Raw genomic sequence first — 15,352 nt, forward strand, 5'->3', positions numbered from 1 at the left:
CGGATGGAGAATAATGTGACCTGGCATTTCGGCATTTCAGTGGTTGTTAGGCTGTCACGTTGATGACTTTTTCATCTAATATTTCAGAGTGTCTTGTTTTTCCTTATTTTTTGGATGGCACTGAAGAACCTGATAGTAAACCTCACTCTTATATTTTTTTTAAAGAATTTTTGAGAGTTACATTTTTACACGTACAGTATAGAAAATGCTTTGTATACAGCCAATACTATCATAACAATGGGAATTGGAAAAGGAATTCGCCAGAAGCCTAAACCTTAACTAATCTCACTATTTAAACTATGTAGTTCTTTAACTCAGTTTTAATAAAGGCCAAATTTATTGCATGTATTTTTCTTCCGTTTTAACCTGAAACTGATGCCAAGAGCATCCATTTAATGTTAGAATGGGTAATTTGCAATCAGGACAATTATTTGTACTCTCAGATACCTTTTAAGTTATGAGGATCATCAATTCCCTATCTTGTCTTTCTCTTCTCTCAGCTTTAGACATAGACATTCTTTCTCTGAAAACTGTGTTGCCTCAAATTTAACAAAAATGTTTTTTTCTATTCTAGTTTGGGAATACTTGCTACTGCAATTCAGTTCTTCAAGCACTTTATTTTTGTCGTCCATTTCGGGAAAAAGTTCTCGCGTACAAGAGTCAACCTAGGAAGAAGGAGAGTCTTCTTACGTGCTTAGCAGACCTCTTCCACAGCATCGCTACCCAGAAGAAAAAGGTTGGAGTCATACCTCCTAAGAAGTTCATAACAAGATTACGGAAAGAAAATGGTAATTCTCCTACTTCTTTTTTTTTTGCGGTACGCGGGCCTCTCACTGCTGTGGCCTCTCCCGTTGCGGAGCGCAGGCTCCGGATGTGCAGGCTCAGCGGCCCTGGCTCACGGGCCCAGCCGTTCCGTGGCACGTGGGATCTTCCCGGACCGGGGCACGAACCTGTGTCGCCTGTATCGGTAGGCGGACTCTCAGCCACTGCGCCACCGGGGAAGCCCTCTTCTACTTCTTAATGTATTGCTTGTTTAACAGGAAGATCAGGTGCAACAAGCATCAGCTGATGATGCGTTAGCTGCTGAAAAGCCAACGGTGATGTTCCTGTCTCTCATGCAGTGCCAGTTTAGTGAGGAGACGGTCACACAGTGATTACTGTGAGGTGTGATTGCTGCTTGAAGTATGTTGTACAAAGATCAAATTCTGTGTGCCAGGAAGTGAGAAATCATAATTTCTCTTTTTTGCCTGCTTGGCTTTTCTGTCAAGAAAAGTTGTGGGGGTTTGGGGTTTTTTTCTTTCACTTATTGTTCATTTGTTGTTCTCATAATGCTTTCGTGTATGTTAACTCATTTGATCCTTACGATAACCTGATGAGAGAGCATGTTATTTCCCCCATTTTAGCCATGAAAAAAACAGAAGCTAAGAGACCTGCCAGGAGTCACACCCCAGGGAAAGGAAAGACCTAACACAATAAAGTAAACTTTCTGGCTTAGGGTAGGTAGTTTTAACTTTACCTCCTGTCCCCACCCCACTTTTAAAAATAGTTACTGATTGCATCCCACTTCTCTTTTCTCTCTTAAAATATTTTTCATTTAATTTTCATAGCAAGTGCATAAGTTAGACATTACTTCCTCACTTTACGTGATGTCACTGGCTTTCAGAGACGTTAAGGTCACCTGTCGAGCCCCACACTTCTTCCTGACATCTGAGCCCAGTGTTCTGTCCAGTGTGGTGTGCTACCTCAGAAGGTTCAGATGGACTCAAGAAACATGTAGAATTCTGCTTGTTTGTTCGGATGTAGGCATTTCAATCATTGTAGAAATAAAGCTGACTAGTATTTTTCGTTAGATTTCTTATCTATTAAATATAATAATGCGCACAGAAACATGGCTTGAGAAGTCTTTGGTGTTGGTTCTTAAACACATCAGTGGAGAGGCCTGTTCATTATCACATGAATTGAGATGAGCATAGGTCATATCTCGTTCCCTAAAACATATGAAGGTGCTGAAATAATATGGCTCTAGGTTACTACTCTTTTTTTTTTTTTTTTTTGCGGTACGCGGGCCTCTCACTGTCGCGGCGGGTCACTGTCGCAGCCTCCCCCGCCACGGAGCACAGGCTCCAGACGCGCAGGCTCAGCGGCCATGGCTCACGGGCCCAGCCGCTCTGCGGCACGTGGGATCTTCCCAGACCGGGGCACGAACCCGCATCCCCTGCATTCACAGGCGGACTCTCAACCACTGCGCCACCAGGGAAGCCCTAGGTTACTACTCTTGAATCTGATACCTATGTTAAAGATTTTGTTCATTTTCTCCATATACAAATATAGATCAGTTGATTAATTGCTCACAAAAACACATCTTTTTTGTGTTCCCCTGACTAAAGCTAAACCTACTTACTTTCTTGAATTGCAGATATGTATAGTATCTTCTGTTGGTAAGAAAGCCAAGTACAACTCTGTTAGAATGTGAACTGAGTGATTCAAGTCTTCTCAGAGAGTCTTTTTGTCTGTGTTGGTAGTAAACTTGGAAAATTGTGTCCTGGTGGAAAACTCATGTACTGTTAACCCGTGAGCAACATGGGTTTGAACTGCGCGGCTTCACTTATATGAGGATTTTTTTCAATAGTAAATGCTGCGGCACTGCAGCATCTGCAGTGGCTTGAATCCACAGGTGCGGGCCAGGTACAGAGGAACCACGTATACAGGGGGCCGACTGTGAGTTATATGTGGATTTTCAGCTGTGCAGAGGGTCACCTCTCCTAACCCCTGCTTTGTTCAAGGGTCAGCTGTACATGATAATTGAACATGCCATCCTTTCTCAGTGATTTTGTTAGTATTTTAGAAATGTTCAGCATCGGAAACATAAACTTATACAGAATGCATATTATTTTCCTTTTCATGTAATAGTACATTTTCCTTGACCTTATTGTTGAATAAAATATCACATGTATTCTGTCTTAGTTTGGGCTGCTGTAACAAAATTACCATAGACTGGGTGGGTTAAAGAGTAAACATTTATTTCTCACAGTGTGGAGGCCAGGCAGTCCAGGGTTAGGGTACCGGCAGATTCACTGACGGGTGAGGGCTGTCTTCCTGGTTTGCAGACAGCCACCTTCTCGCTGTGGCCCCTTACGGCGAAGAGAGAGGGAGAAGCAGGCTCTCTCGAGTCTCTTATAAGAGCGCTATTCTCAGCCCTTAAGACCTAAATGAGATCCCAGGGGTCCCATCGCGAGATAGCATCATACTGGCGATTAGGGTCCCATCATACGAATTTGGAGAGGGGCAGGTGCATGCAGTCCATAACATTATCTTTACCTGAACAATGATTTTTAAATTTAGATCGACTCTCCTGCTGAACGCAGAGTTCACGTTTCTGTGTTTTGAAAGTTCTGTGTGGTTCAGTACCTGCAGCTTTATATGTTTGCTTATCCAAGCTGGGGTATCTTTCCAGTATTTGTTATGTTTTAGGAGTTCAATTTTTTTTAATTTTTTTGTGTGTTTAGGCAGAGTCAGTTGATACACAATAGACTTCTTAATTACTTTGTTGAATGAAATTGATTCCAGAATGAATATTCCAAACCCATCTTTTCATTAGCTTTGTTTCATTTTTCTATACCTCAGAAATAATATTTAATAGACAACCATGTTTATTACTTGATGTTGCTGGCTTTTGTAAATATGTTTTGATTTTGGGCTTTTGACTTTTTTCCCGCTAATTAATGTAGAGGAGAGCATGCAAATCAAAGAAGACTTAATAAAGTATCCATTGCATAACTCTAGTGAGATTATATTGACTGGTTTGTTTTAAATCTCTGGAAAGTGTATTACCTATTTCAACATCTCCACTAACTTTCATTGTTGGAGTGTTCTTTTTCCTTCATATTAGTTTATTAATTATACACTCTTTTCTTTTCTTTTTTTTTTTTTTGTGGTACGTGGGCCTCTCACTGTTGTGGCCTCTCCCGTTGTGGAGCATAGGCTCCGGATGTGCAGGCTCAGCGGCCATGGCTCACAGGCCCAGCCGCTCTGCGGCATGTGGGATCTTCCCGGACCGGGGCACAAACCCGTGTCCCCTGCATCGGCAGGCGGACTCTCAACCACTGCGCCACCAGGGAAGCCCCTCATTGTAGTTTTGATTTGCATTTTCCTAATAATTGTGATGTTGAGCATTTTTTCATGTGCCTCTTGGCCATCTGTGTGTATTATTTGGTGAAATGTCTATTTAGGTCTTCTGCCAATTTTTTAATTGAATTGTTTGTTTTTTTGATATTGAGCTCCATGAGCTGTTCGTATATTTTGGAAATTAATCCTTTGTTGTTTCATTTGCAAATATATTCTCCTATCCTGAGGGTTGTCTTTTTGTCTTGTTTATGGTTTCCTTTGCTGTGAAAAAGCTTTTAAATTTAATTAAGTCCCATGTGTTTATTTTTGTTTTTATTTCCTTTACTGTAGGAGGTGGGTCAAAAAAGATATTGCTGTGGTTTATGTCAAACAGTGTTTTTCCTATGTTTTCCTCTAAGAGTTTTATAGTGTCTGGTCTTACATTTAGGTCTTTAATCCATTTGGAGTTTATTTTTGTGTATGGTGTTAGGGAGTGTTCTAATTTCATTCTTTTACATGTAGCTGTCCAGTTTTCCCAGCACCACTTACTGAAGAGGCTGCCTTTTCTCCATTGTATATTCTTGCCTTCTTTGTCATAAATTAGGTGCCCATATGTGTGTGGGTTTATCTCTGGGCATTCTATCCTGTACTGTTGATCTACATTTGTTTTTGTGCCAGTACCATACTGTCTTGATTACTGTAGCTTTGTGGTATAGTTTGAAGTTGGGGAGCCTGATTCCTCCAACTCCGTTTTTCTTTCTCAAGATTGCTTTGGCTGTTTGGGGTCTTTTGTGTTTCCATAGATCGGTATTAAATTTTGTCAAAAGCTTTTTCTGCATCTACTGAGATGATCATATGATGTTTATTCCTTAATTTGCTAATGTGTATCCCATTGATTGATTTGCATATATTGGAGAATCCTTGCACCCCTGGGATAAATCCCACTTGAACATGTTGTATGATCCTTTTAATGTGTTGTTGGATTCTGTTTGCTAGTATTTTGTACAGGATTTTTGCATCTGTGTTCATCAGTGATATTGGTCTTTAATTTTCTTTTTTTGTTATACCTGTTTCTGGTTTTGGTAGCAGGGTGATGGTGGTTTCATAGAATGAATTTGGGAGTGTTCCTTCCTCTGTAGTTTTTTGGAAGAGTTTGAGAAGGATCGGTGTTAGCTCTTCTCTAAATGTTTGATAGATTTCAGCTGTGAAGCCATCTGGTCCTGGACTTTTGTTTGTTGGAAGATTTTTAATTACAGTTTCAATTCCATTACTTCTGATATGTCTGTTTATATTTTCTAATTCTTCCTGGTTCAGTCTTGGAAAATGGTACCTTTCCAAGAATTTGTCCATTTCTTTGTGGTTGTCCATTTTATTGGCATATAGTTGTTTGTAGTAGTCTCTTATAATCCTTTGTATTCCTGTAGTGTCAGTTGTGATTTCTCCTTTTTCATTTCTAATTTTATTGATTTGTGTTCTCTCCCGTTTTTTCTTGATGAGTCTAGCTAGGGTTTATCAATTTTGTTTATCTTCTCAAAGAACCAGCTTTTAGTTTTATTGATGTTTACTGTTGTTTTCTTCATTGCTATTTCATTTATTTCTGCTCTGATTTTTATGATTTCTTTCCTTCTACTGACTTTGGGTTTTCTTTGTTCTTTCTCTAGTTGTTTTAAGTCTGTAGGGTTAGATTGTTTACTTGAGATTTTTCTTGTTTCTTGAGGTGAGATTGAATTGTTATAAACTTTCCTCTTAGAACTGCTTTTGCTGCATCCCATAGGTTTTGGGTCGTCGTGTTTTCATTGTCATTTGTTTCTATGTATTTTTTAATTTCTTCTTTGATTTCTTCAGTGATCTCTTGGTTATTTAGTAGTGCACTGTTTAGCCTCCATGTATTTGTGTTTTTTTCAGTTTTTTTCCTGTAATTGATTTCCAGTCTCATAGCATTGTGGTCAGAAAAGATGCTTGATAAGATTTCAACTTTCTTAAATTTTCTGAGGCTTGATTTGTGACCCAAGATGTGATCTATCCTGGAGAATGTTCCATGTGCACTTGAAAAGAAAGTGTATTCTACCACTTTTGGGTGGAACGTTCTATAAATATCAATTAAATCTGTCTGGTCTGTTGTGTCATTTAAAGCTTGTATTTCCTTATTTATTTTCTGTTGGATGATCTGTCTACTGGTGCAAGTGGCGTGTTAAAGGACCCTGCTGTTATTGTGTTACTGTCGATTTCTCCTTTCATGGTTGTTAGCATTTGCCTTATGTATTGAGGTCCTCCTCTGTTGGGTGCATAAACATTTATAATTGTTATATCTTCTTCTTGGATTGATCCTTTGATCATTATGTAGTGTCCCTCCTTATCTCTTGTAACAGTCTTTATTTTAAAGTCTATTTTATCTGATACGAGTATTGCTACTCCAGCTTTCTTTTGATTTCCATGTGCATGGAATATCTTTTTCCATCCCTTCACTTGCAGTCTGTGTGTGTCCGTAGGTCTGAAGTAGGTCTCTTGTAGACAGCATATATATGGGTCTTGTTTTTGTATCCATTCAGTCAGCCTGTGTCTTTTGGTTGGGGCACTTACATTCAAGGTTATTATCGATATGTATGTTCCTATTACCATTTTCTTAATTGTTTTGGGTTTGTTTTTGTGGGTCTTTTTCTTCTCTTGTGTTTCCTGCCTGGAGAAGTTTCTTTAGCATTTGTTGTGAAGCTGGTTTGGTGGTGCTGAATTCTGTTAGCTTTTGCTTGTCTGAAAAGCTTTTGATTTCTCTGTTGAATCTGAATGAGATCCTTGCTGGGTAGAGCAATCTTGGTTGTAGGTTTTTCTCTTTCCTCGCTTTAAGTATATCCTGCCACTCCCTTCTGGCCTGTAGAATTTCTGCTGAAAAATCAGCTGATAACCTTATGGGGATTCCTTTGCATGTTATTTTTTGTTTTTCCCTTGCTGCTTTTAATATTTTTTCTTTGAATTTATTTTTTGTTATCTTGATTAGTATGTGTCTTGGTGTGTTTTTCCTAGGGTTTATCCTTTATGGGACTCTCTGTGCTTCCAGGACTTGGGTGACTATTTCCTTTCCCATGTTAGGGAAGTTTTGGACTGTAATGTCTTCTCATATTTTCTCAGACCCTTTCTTTTTCTCTTCTGGGACCCCTGTGATTTGAATGCCGGTGCGTTTAGTGTTGTCCCAGAGGTGTCTTAGGCTGTCTTCATTTCTTTTCATTCTTTTCTCTTTACTCTGTTCCACAGCAGTGAATTCCAGCATTGTGTCTTCCAGGTCACTTATCCATTCTTCTGCCTCCGTTGTTCTGTTATGGATTCCTTCTAGTGTATTTTTCATTTCAGTTACTGTGTTGTTCATCGCTGTTTGTTTGTTCTTTAGTTTTTCTAGATCTTTGTTAAACATTTATTGTATTTTCTCAATTCGTGCCTCCATTCTATGTCTGAGATGCTGGATGATCTTTACTCTCATTACTCTGAATTCTTTTTCAGGTAGATTGCCTATTTCCTCTTCATTTATTTGGTCTTGTAGGTTTTTACCTTGCTCATTCATCTGTGACATATTTTTTTGCCGTCTCATTAAAAATTTTTTTTTCTGCTTGAGTGGGATTATGTTCCTGTCTTACTGGTTGTTTGGCCTGAGGTTTCCAACACTGGAGTTTGTAGGCTGTTGGGTAGAGCTGGGTCTTGGTGCTGAGATGAGGACCTTTGTAAGACCTCAATCCAATGAATATTCCCTGGGGTCTTAGGTTCTCTGTTAGTCCAGTGGTTTCGACACAGAGCTCCCACCGCAGGAGCTTCAGCCAGAACCCCAACCCCCGCTCGTGAACCAAGATCCCTCAAGCCACGTGGGGTGGCAAAAAAAAAAAAAAGAGAGAGAGAGAACAGTAAAAAATAAAATTAGAGTAGGAAACTAACAGATATGTTAGAAAGACTATAAAAATAAAAATATAGTGAATCAACAACCGGAAAGTACATCAGTACCGCAATAGTAGAAAAAGAGGAGGAGGGAAAAGGAAAAGAAAAGAAAGAAAAGGAGAAAAAAGAGGGGGAAAAGCCCTTGGCTGTGGAGGGCGGGGCCTAAGCAAGGGCGAGGTTTGGGTGGTGGGCGGGGCCTATTCTTCGGACCCACAGGACTGGAAAAGGCCTTGGGGCTGTGGGGGGTGGGGCTTAGGCTGAAGGAACAGAAGGGGCCCAGGCGTGCCCCCCATCCCTGGTCTCAGAGGGCCAGAGACCTCACCTGGGAGCCCAGCAGGCTTCCTGGGCTCGAGTGGGCTGGGCAAACGCCCTCCTCTCCTCTCCTGCTCCTGCCACCTGCCTCTCCTGTTCTCCCCTCGGCCTCCCTCCTATGCCCCCGGGACCAGTGCGGCCAGGGGGAGGGGTGGGCCCTGGAGGGCAGAGGACCGGCCTGGGAGCCCAGCAGGCTCCCCAGGCCAAGTGGGCAGGGCACACGCCCTGCACTCCTCTCCCTCTCCTCCGGGAGGGTCCCTCCCATCTGCCTCTCCTGCTCTCCCCAGCCTCCCTCCTGGCCCACGAGGCCTGGAGGGGGCTTTCGAGCAGGGGTACCAGCCTGGGCGCTTAGCAGGCTTCCTGGCGCAAGTGGGCCAGGCCATTGCCCTCTGTTCCTTTCCCACTCCTCCCGAAGGGCCCCTCCCGCCTGCCTCTCCTGATCTCCCCAGCTTCAGGGGCACCGATCCTGTCTGGCTTCCATTTCTCCTGCTTCAGTCCCCCGACGCCCTACCGGTTCACTTAGGGGTTCCTCCCGTCTCCTTGGGCGTCAAGGTCCCCACAAGTGGCTGGCAGGTACCCTAGTTGGGAGGCGCTAACTCGGCATCTTCCCACACCGCCATCTTAGAATGTATTTTCTGGAGTGTTCTTAAATCAATCTCCTTCCATGTTATGTTAAAAACTTCCCATTCTGTATTCCCAGTGGATGTTAGCTCTATATTGTTTTAACCGCTATTGCTTTATATTACTAATCATTTAGATATCCCTTGGAAAGAATCTGTTTTAATTTCAGTAATGGATTTTTGTTTTTAAAATGTTCATTTATGTTACCTAATCACAGCAGAAGACACTATAGCACTGTGCTCCTGCACCTGGTGTGACAACAGTTGCTCCATATATATGTTGTCTCTGATGACAGGGATATTTGCATCGCATTAATGATTATATGCTTAGTCTTTACTGTGTTCCAGGCACTGTGCAGGAATTAGGGATAATGAAATAAGACAGACCTCTGCCCTCATGGGGCTGACATTCTAGCGAGAAAGACAGACAAACAGTTACGTAAGATAATGTGTCATTGCTACAAATAAAAGTAAGCAGGGCAAGGTGGTAGAGGATGAGGGAGTTGATGAGTGGTGTGAGAGCAGAGGTGTGAAGTAAGAGACAAGTCATTTGAAGATCAAAAGCAGGGTTGTTCCAAGCAGGTAGAACAGAAACTGCACTTGCCCTGAGTGCTTGAAGGACAGCAAGAAAATTACTGCAGGTAGAGAGGAGTGAGATGAAGGTCAAGTCAGAGAGAAGGAAGGGCCAGGCAGCTCCCGGTTTATTGTGAAAGCCACGGGAGGCCTCTGGAGGGCTCCGCTCTGCATCAGAAGGTCCCCTGGCTGCCGGGGGCCTGGCGGCAGGAAGGGGCACCCACGGGCAGTGCGAGAAGCATGGCGACTGGCCGGGAGACCGCTGCAGTCGCGGAGGTAGGAGACAAAGCCATCTGCTTGTGACGATTGACTCCTGTCAGTTCTCCCTCGTTTAGAAGAGCTAACACACAGGTTTGTGACCTAACCAACTGAGTTCTCCCTCGTTTAGAAGAGCTAACACACAGGTTTGTGACCTAACCAACTGAGTTGACTCAGCTGGATCATCAAGGAGGACTTGAAGTCAGACCAGCCGGCTCGAGACAAAGTGCATTTTTCACTTTGTTGTTTGGGGCCAAGTTGATTCTTCTCATGTCGTCGTAGCTGTTCCAACCCCTGTTGTTCGTTCCTTCCTTCATTCACTCAAGAAATGTCAGGCGCGTCTAATGTGTGGCAGGACTGTTCTGAGTGCTGGGGATACAGCAGTGAATGCAGGAGGAAGGGTGCTGCTTCTCAGGGAACCCGTGTGTGCACAGCAGCGTTTCAGGTGCTATGGAGAGACACAGATACAAAAATATGAACACATCTTCCTCAAGCGAGGAAATAACAGCTATTAAATAGATTTTAGTAAATATTTTCTCATATTCATTAATGCTTTTTCTCCAAAAGAGCATGAAAGATATTTTGTATGATGAAAAGCTGTAGCTATTTCTGAATTATGAAGAAAACTTACTTTTAGGCAGTGATTCAGTTTCCCTCTTTTATTTTTTTTGCATTGATGTTACAGCTGTACCAGGACTTTGATAGCTTATACGTTTCATATACGTTTATTTAATATTGACATTGTCTGTCTCTCCCGCTAGACTGTGAGTTCCTCAGTGTCGGGAGCCATTTGTTTCTATGCACCTTTGTAGTCCGAGGACTTAATCCAGTTCCCGGCACATCGGGGGTGCTTACTAGATATTTGTTGGATGAGTGAATGAATGAGTGAATTTGTTTAATTTGCCAAAGCAAGTTTGAAGTCCGCCTTGCCCATTATGCTGCTTTGCAGAGAAGAAAGCCACCCATAAGAAAGCTAAGAGTTTAGAAATCAAATATAATACAGTTTACAGGGATTGTTGTGAGGCCATTTAGTCGATGATGTTTGGATGTTTATGTGATCTTGGTTGATGTTTAAAACTACAGTGGCTGCTCTTAGTTTAGGCTCTGCGAGGTTCTGGTATGTTCGGTTTACTATGTTTATAGAAAATGGATGATAATATTTAAAATATTTGAACAAAATAGAGTATTTTCTGATTTACTTTGCATCTCATTTGTAGAGCATTCAGGTCAATTGAGGTATTTCTTTGAATATGATGTCATTGTTCTGTATTAAAGGAACATACCCTCCCAAAAGATATTTCATCTTTAAAAAAAATAAAAACATTTGCATATTTCTGCTTTACAAAAAATGTTTGTTTTGAGAAACATGCATGTATGCTAAAATAATTTAAGAGGGAGAGTGAGTCTAGCTTGTGGCATTAAGCCATCACTACCCACTGTGGTGAATTATCCATCCCTCACCCTAACCAGGCCCTTAGCAGTGGTTACAAGTCTTTTTCCTGGCCCTCTCCCATCATCCCTCCCTCTGTATTCTCCATGACCCCCCCCAGTCTGTTTCCACTTTGTTCAAGACCCCGAATCGCCTCTAGCATAATCTCCCTGCAGTCCTCGTCTTAGTGGGCCTCCTGAGGTTGGTGATTCTAGATTTGTGACCTGGGGAGGGGTGAGTGAGAGATGGAAGCTCTTGGTTTTTGAGGGGCCCCATTCACGTCCAGGAGCTGCCTGGACACAGAGCAGGTTAGGGCAGGAGTCGGGGTGGATGGAGAAACCATGGGTCAGGCCATTAGTGGGCGAGGGGAGGTTAGCCATGACCACAGAAGGGTGAGGGTTAAGGGTAGGATGGCCAGATCTTACGCGCTTTCTTGATTGAGGGAGAGTTTTTATATGCAAGTGAAAGTGTAGTGGTTTAGGGGTGGCAGCAGGAAGCTAGAAGATGCCAAAGGTTGAAGAAATGGGGAGTTTAGAACAGAAAGCAGCTCTTAGAAGGAACAGCAGACAAAGGGTTGCGAAAGAAGAAAATCCCAAGGATGAGGAAGGAAATGAGGTACAATAATAGTGGAGACTAGGAGACTGGGGTGAGGGGCAGGGTGGTGTTCTTAGGGATGGAGGTTATTGCCTTGAGAGGCAAGGGGAAAAGTCATTGACCTCAGTTATCTCAGCTTTGGCATAGACCAGTCCATTGGCGGCACCATCTGAGGGTTCCCAGCATGACTTGGCTTGATCTCGGAGACGGAGAGGATGGCTGGAGGGTTTGCAGAGGTGCAGGCGTCTCACGGTGTGGGTGGTGTGCAGTGACATCTGCCGGAGCAGGTGGTGGGAGTGGTGTCAGATGCTTTGGATCCACTGTCCCTCGTGGGCAAAACCCAGAAGACACGCAGTACAGCAAATTAAAGATCAGTTAGAGGTTAAGTCCACATGCACTAATGCAGGAACTCTTAGGACACAGGGCTTTTATTGTTATTAAAAATAACATAGGGAGTTTGTTTAAGGCTAATCAAACCCCTCAGGACAGACTTATAGCAGAGAAGTGAAGTGTGGCTCCAGGTGCAGTCCTAGCATCATTGTGTTGGCCTGTGACATGCCCGTGACCAGAGGTGGAACCACAGGATGGATCCAGACAGTCTTGCTCTAGCACCCGCATCTTAAATGTGATACTTTTCAAAGATCTTTTTTGACGCGTAAATTAAAATCATTATTTTCTTTTAATATTCATGAAAATGAATATTTTCACTTGCTCCCATTTTATCTTTATAATAACCTTGCAGAGGAAGATGGTATTCCATTTTAGAGACAGGAAAATCAAGACGTTTTTCGTTACAGTGGGGTTGAATGTTTTTTCGTGTGTTTTATTTAAACGTTTGAGTTTTGTTTCTATAAATTGTTGATTTCAAGTCCTTTGCCAACTTTGTGTTTTCTGTTATGTTGAGATAAACTCTTTATATTATATGTTGAAGATGTTAATAACTTTCAGGTTTCACTGTTTTTAACTTTTTCAATGAGTTCTAATGCATGGAACTTAGTTTTATGCAGTCATGTCTGTAGCTCTTCTAAAATGTAATTTTTAAATTCCTTTTATTTTAGGAAGGCTCTCCTTAAATTTTCTTCTCAATTTCTATTCTATCGTTTAAAAAACTGTAAACTGTGAACTTCCTGGCACTTATTAAATGTTTACGGAAGCTCTGAAGGTGAAGCTTCCTGACTGGGTGGTCATCTGAGTGCTTTTTGTTGGCTGGACCGCAGGCGCCTTGTGTGGCCAGGTGGCCCCGGCTGCCTGTATGTGGCTCACTGGGGCCAGACGGCCTGGCTTGAATCCGGGCCCTGCCGCTTCCTGGCAGTGACTTTACCACTTGATCCCCTTTCCTCGCTTGTGAAATACCGTTAATAGCAATGTCACAGGGCATGAGACCCTGACCCTGAAGTCCTTCCTCTTCAGGCTCAGGGTGCGTGATGCAAGCACAGGTCAAGCACTTAATGTTAGCGACCCTCAGGATTCCACGTCATTTACTTATTCCTGTAACTACAGGAAACGTTCCACAGAGTTACAGACCTCACATTTGGAAGGGGCCTTAGAGAAAATCTGGATTAAATAGGTAGTTCATGATGCCTTTGTTCCCTAAGCCTGACTGCACAGCAGAGTCACCTGGAGGAGCTTTGAAAAGTGCAGGTTCCAGGCCTCATCTCTGACTTAATCAGAATCTCTAGCATGTATGGCCCAGTATTTTTTAATGTGAACAACTTCCTCTGTGGTTCTTATGCATTTGCATTGGCACTGCCAAGAGGTTGTCCAGCTTCTACTTTAAAACTTTCCATGTTGGGACTTCCCTGGTGATGCAGTAGTTAAGAATCCGCCTGCCAATGCAGGGGACACTGGTTCGATCCCTGATGCAGGAAGATCCCACGTGCCGCGGAGCAACTAAGCCCGTGCGCCACAACTACTGAGCCTGCGCTCTAGAGCCTGCGAGCCACAACTACTGAGCCCACGTGCCACAACTACCCAAGCCTGCGCGCCTAGAGCCCATGCTCTGCAACAAGAGAAGCCACCGCAGTGAGAAGCCCTTGCACCGCAACGAAGAGCAGCCCCCGCTCGCTGCAACTAGAGAAAGCCCGCGTGCAGCAATGAAGACCCAATGCAGCAGCCAAAAATAAAAAAAACTTGCCATGTTGTAATATTTGTGGAGTAATAGATTAAATGAGTTAATAAAAAGCGGTTGTTTCTTATCTCCTCAGTACATTATGTGTGAGGATAGGTTTTGCTCTTTTCTCATTGACCTATTAGTATTCTTTTAAAGATTCTCTTTCATCGTAACTGTTTTCTCCAAATTCAGTCATAATGTGTATATGCGAAAGATACCTATTTCTTGTACATTACTCTAACAGTTCCAAACATTTTACTTAGCTCTGATGGAATACTGTTCTTTTTTTTAGTTTAGTTTTTTCATGAAGTTATTAATTCTGAAATGCGCTTACTTTCAGAGCTCTTTGACAACTACATGCAGCAGGATGCCCACGAGTTCTTGAATTACCTGCTGAACACGATCGCCGACATCTTACAGGAAGAGAGAAAGCAGGAAAAGCAGAATGGTCGTTTGCCCAACGGGAATATTGACAGTGAAAACAACAACAGCACACCAGACCCAACGTGGGTTCATGAGATTTTTCAGGGAACATTAACTAATGAAACCAGATGTCTTACTTGTGAGACTGTAAGTATATCATAAAATTTCGTGTAGAACAAATCTCATCCATTATATGAAGTGTTCTTTGAGAGTGGGTATGAGAGATGAACTGGGAAGTTGTAATCCTCAGGGGTAGAGTATATGACTGTGACAGATGTGCCTCTCAGTTGTCCGCTTGTTCATAGTTAATACTGAGGTGGCAGAGAAACATTTGCTGCTGTTTGAACTATTTGAGTTTGTTTCGCTACAAGAGACCGTAAAGCCATATTCTGGAAATTATAGTCTTAGTTGAGCTCGTAAAACCTACAGGTCAGGGAAGTATATTAATTTGTTGCTCCTTTTCCTACAATTATGTTTGTTGTTTATGGTTGGAATAAAAGCTGAAGCCTCCTGTGTACACTTAAGGAGGGAAACTACCCACTTGCTGGGTAGTTTGTAAAGATGAGCAATAGGTAAATCTCTTGAAAACGATTTACTCGTAGGGTCGGATAACGCAGGCCTCCTGTTAAGTTCTTACCTTGTTCTCCCTTGACAAATGAAAGGTCAGACTCTTACTTAGGCACCTTTATCCAGTTCTGCCACTGACCCCCTTTACAGCACCGCCTCCTCTCAGCACAGGGTCTGGTTTTAGAGTTTAGTGGTTTGCGTCGCATGTGGTCACCATGCTTCCTTTAGCCTCCTGCAATCTGGAACATGTTCATAGTCTTCTTCTCTTTTATGATACTTACATTTTTAAAGACTGTGCCCCTCCCCCCTTTAATCTAACATTCCTCGTATCAAGTTTGCCTGATGTTTCCTTCTAATTAGATGCAGGTTGTGCATTCTTTTTTCTTTTCTTTTATTAATTAACTTTTTATTTTTGGCCGCGTTGGGTCTTCGTTGCTGCACGCTGGC

At 42.5% G+C, this 15,352-nt stretch overlaps 1 protein-coding gene across 1 annotated transcript in view; it reads left to right on the forward strand.

Annotated features, from left to right (window-relative positions):
• Positions 1-674: 674 nt before the first annotated feature.
• The window catches only part of USP12 (ubiquitin specific peptidase 12), a 32,184-nt gene continuing 17,506 nt past the window's right edge, over positions 675-15,352 (forward strand). The window contains exons 1-3 of the mRNA XM_024755491.1: positions 675-788; positions 1,404-1,496; positions 14,256-14,485. Of these exons, the coding sequence (XP_024611259.1) occupies positions 14,273-14,485 (213 nt within the window). The 5' untranslated portion in view covers positions 675-788; positions 1,404-1,496; positions 14,256-14,272. The remainder of the gene's footprint in view (positions 789-1,403; positions 1,497-14,255; positions 14,486-15,352) is intronic.

Source organism: Neophocaena asiaeorientalis, unplaced genomic scaffold, assembly GCF_003031525.2.
Source record: "Neophocaena asiaeorientalis asiaeorientalis breed wild unplaced genomic scaffold, Neophocaena_asiaeorientalis_V1.1 scaffold59, whole genome shotgun sequence".
NCBI classification, from domain to species: domain Eukaryota; kingdom Metazoa; phylum Chordata; class Mammalia; order Artiodactyla; family Phocoenidae; genus Neophocaena; species Neophocaena asiaeorientalis.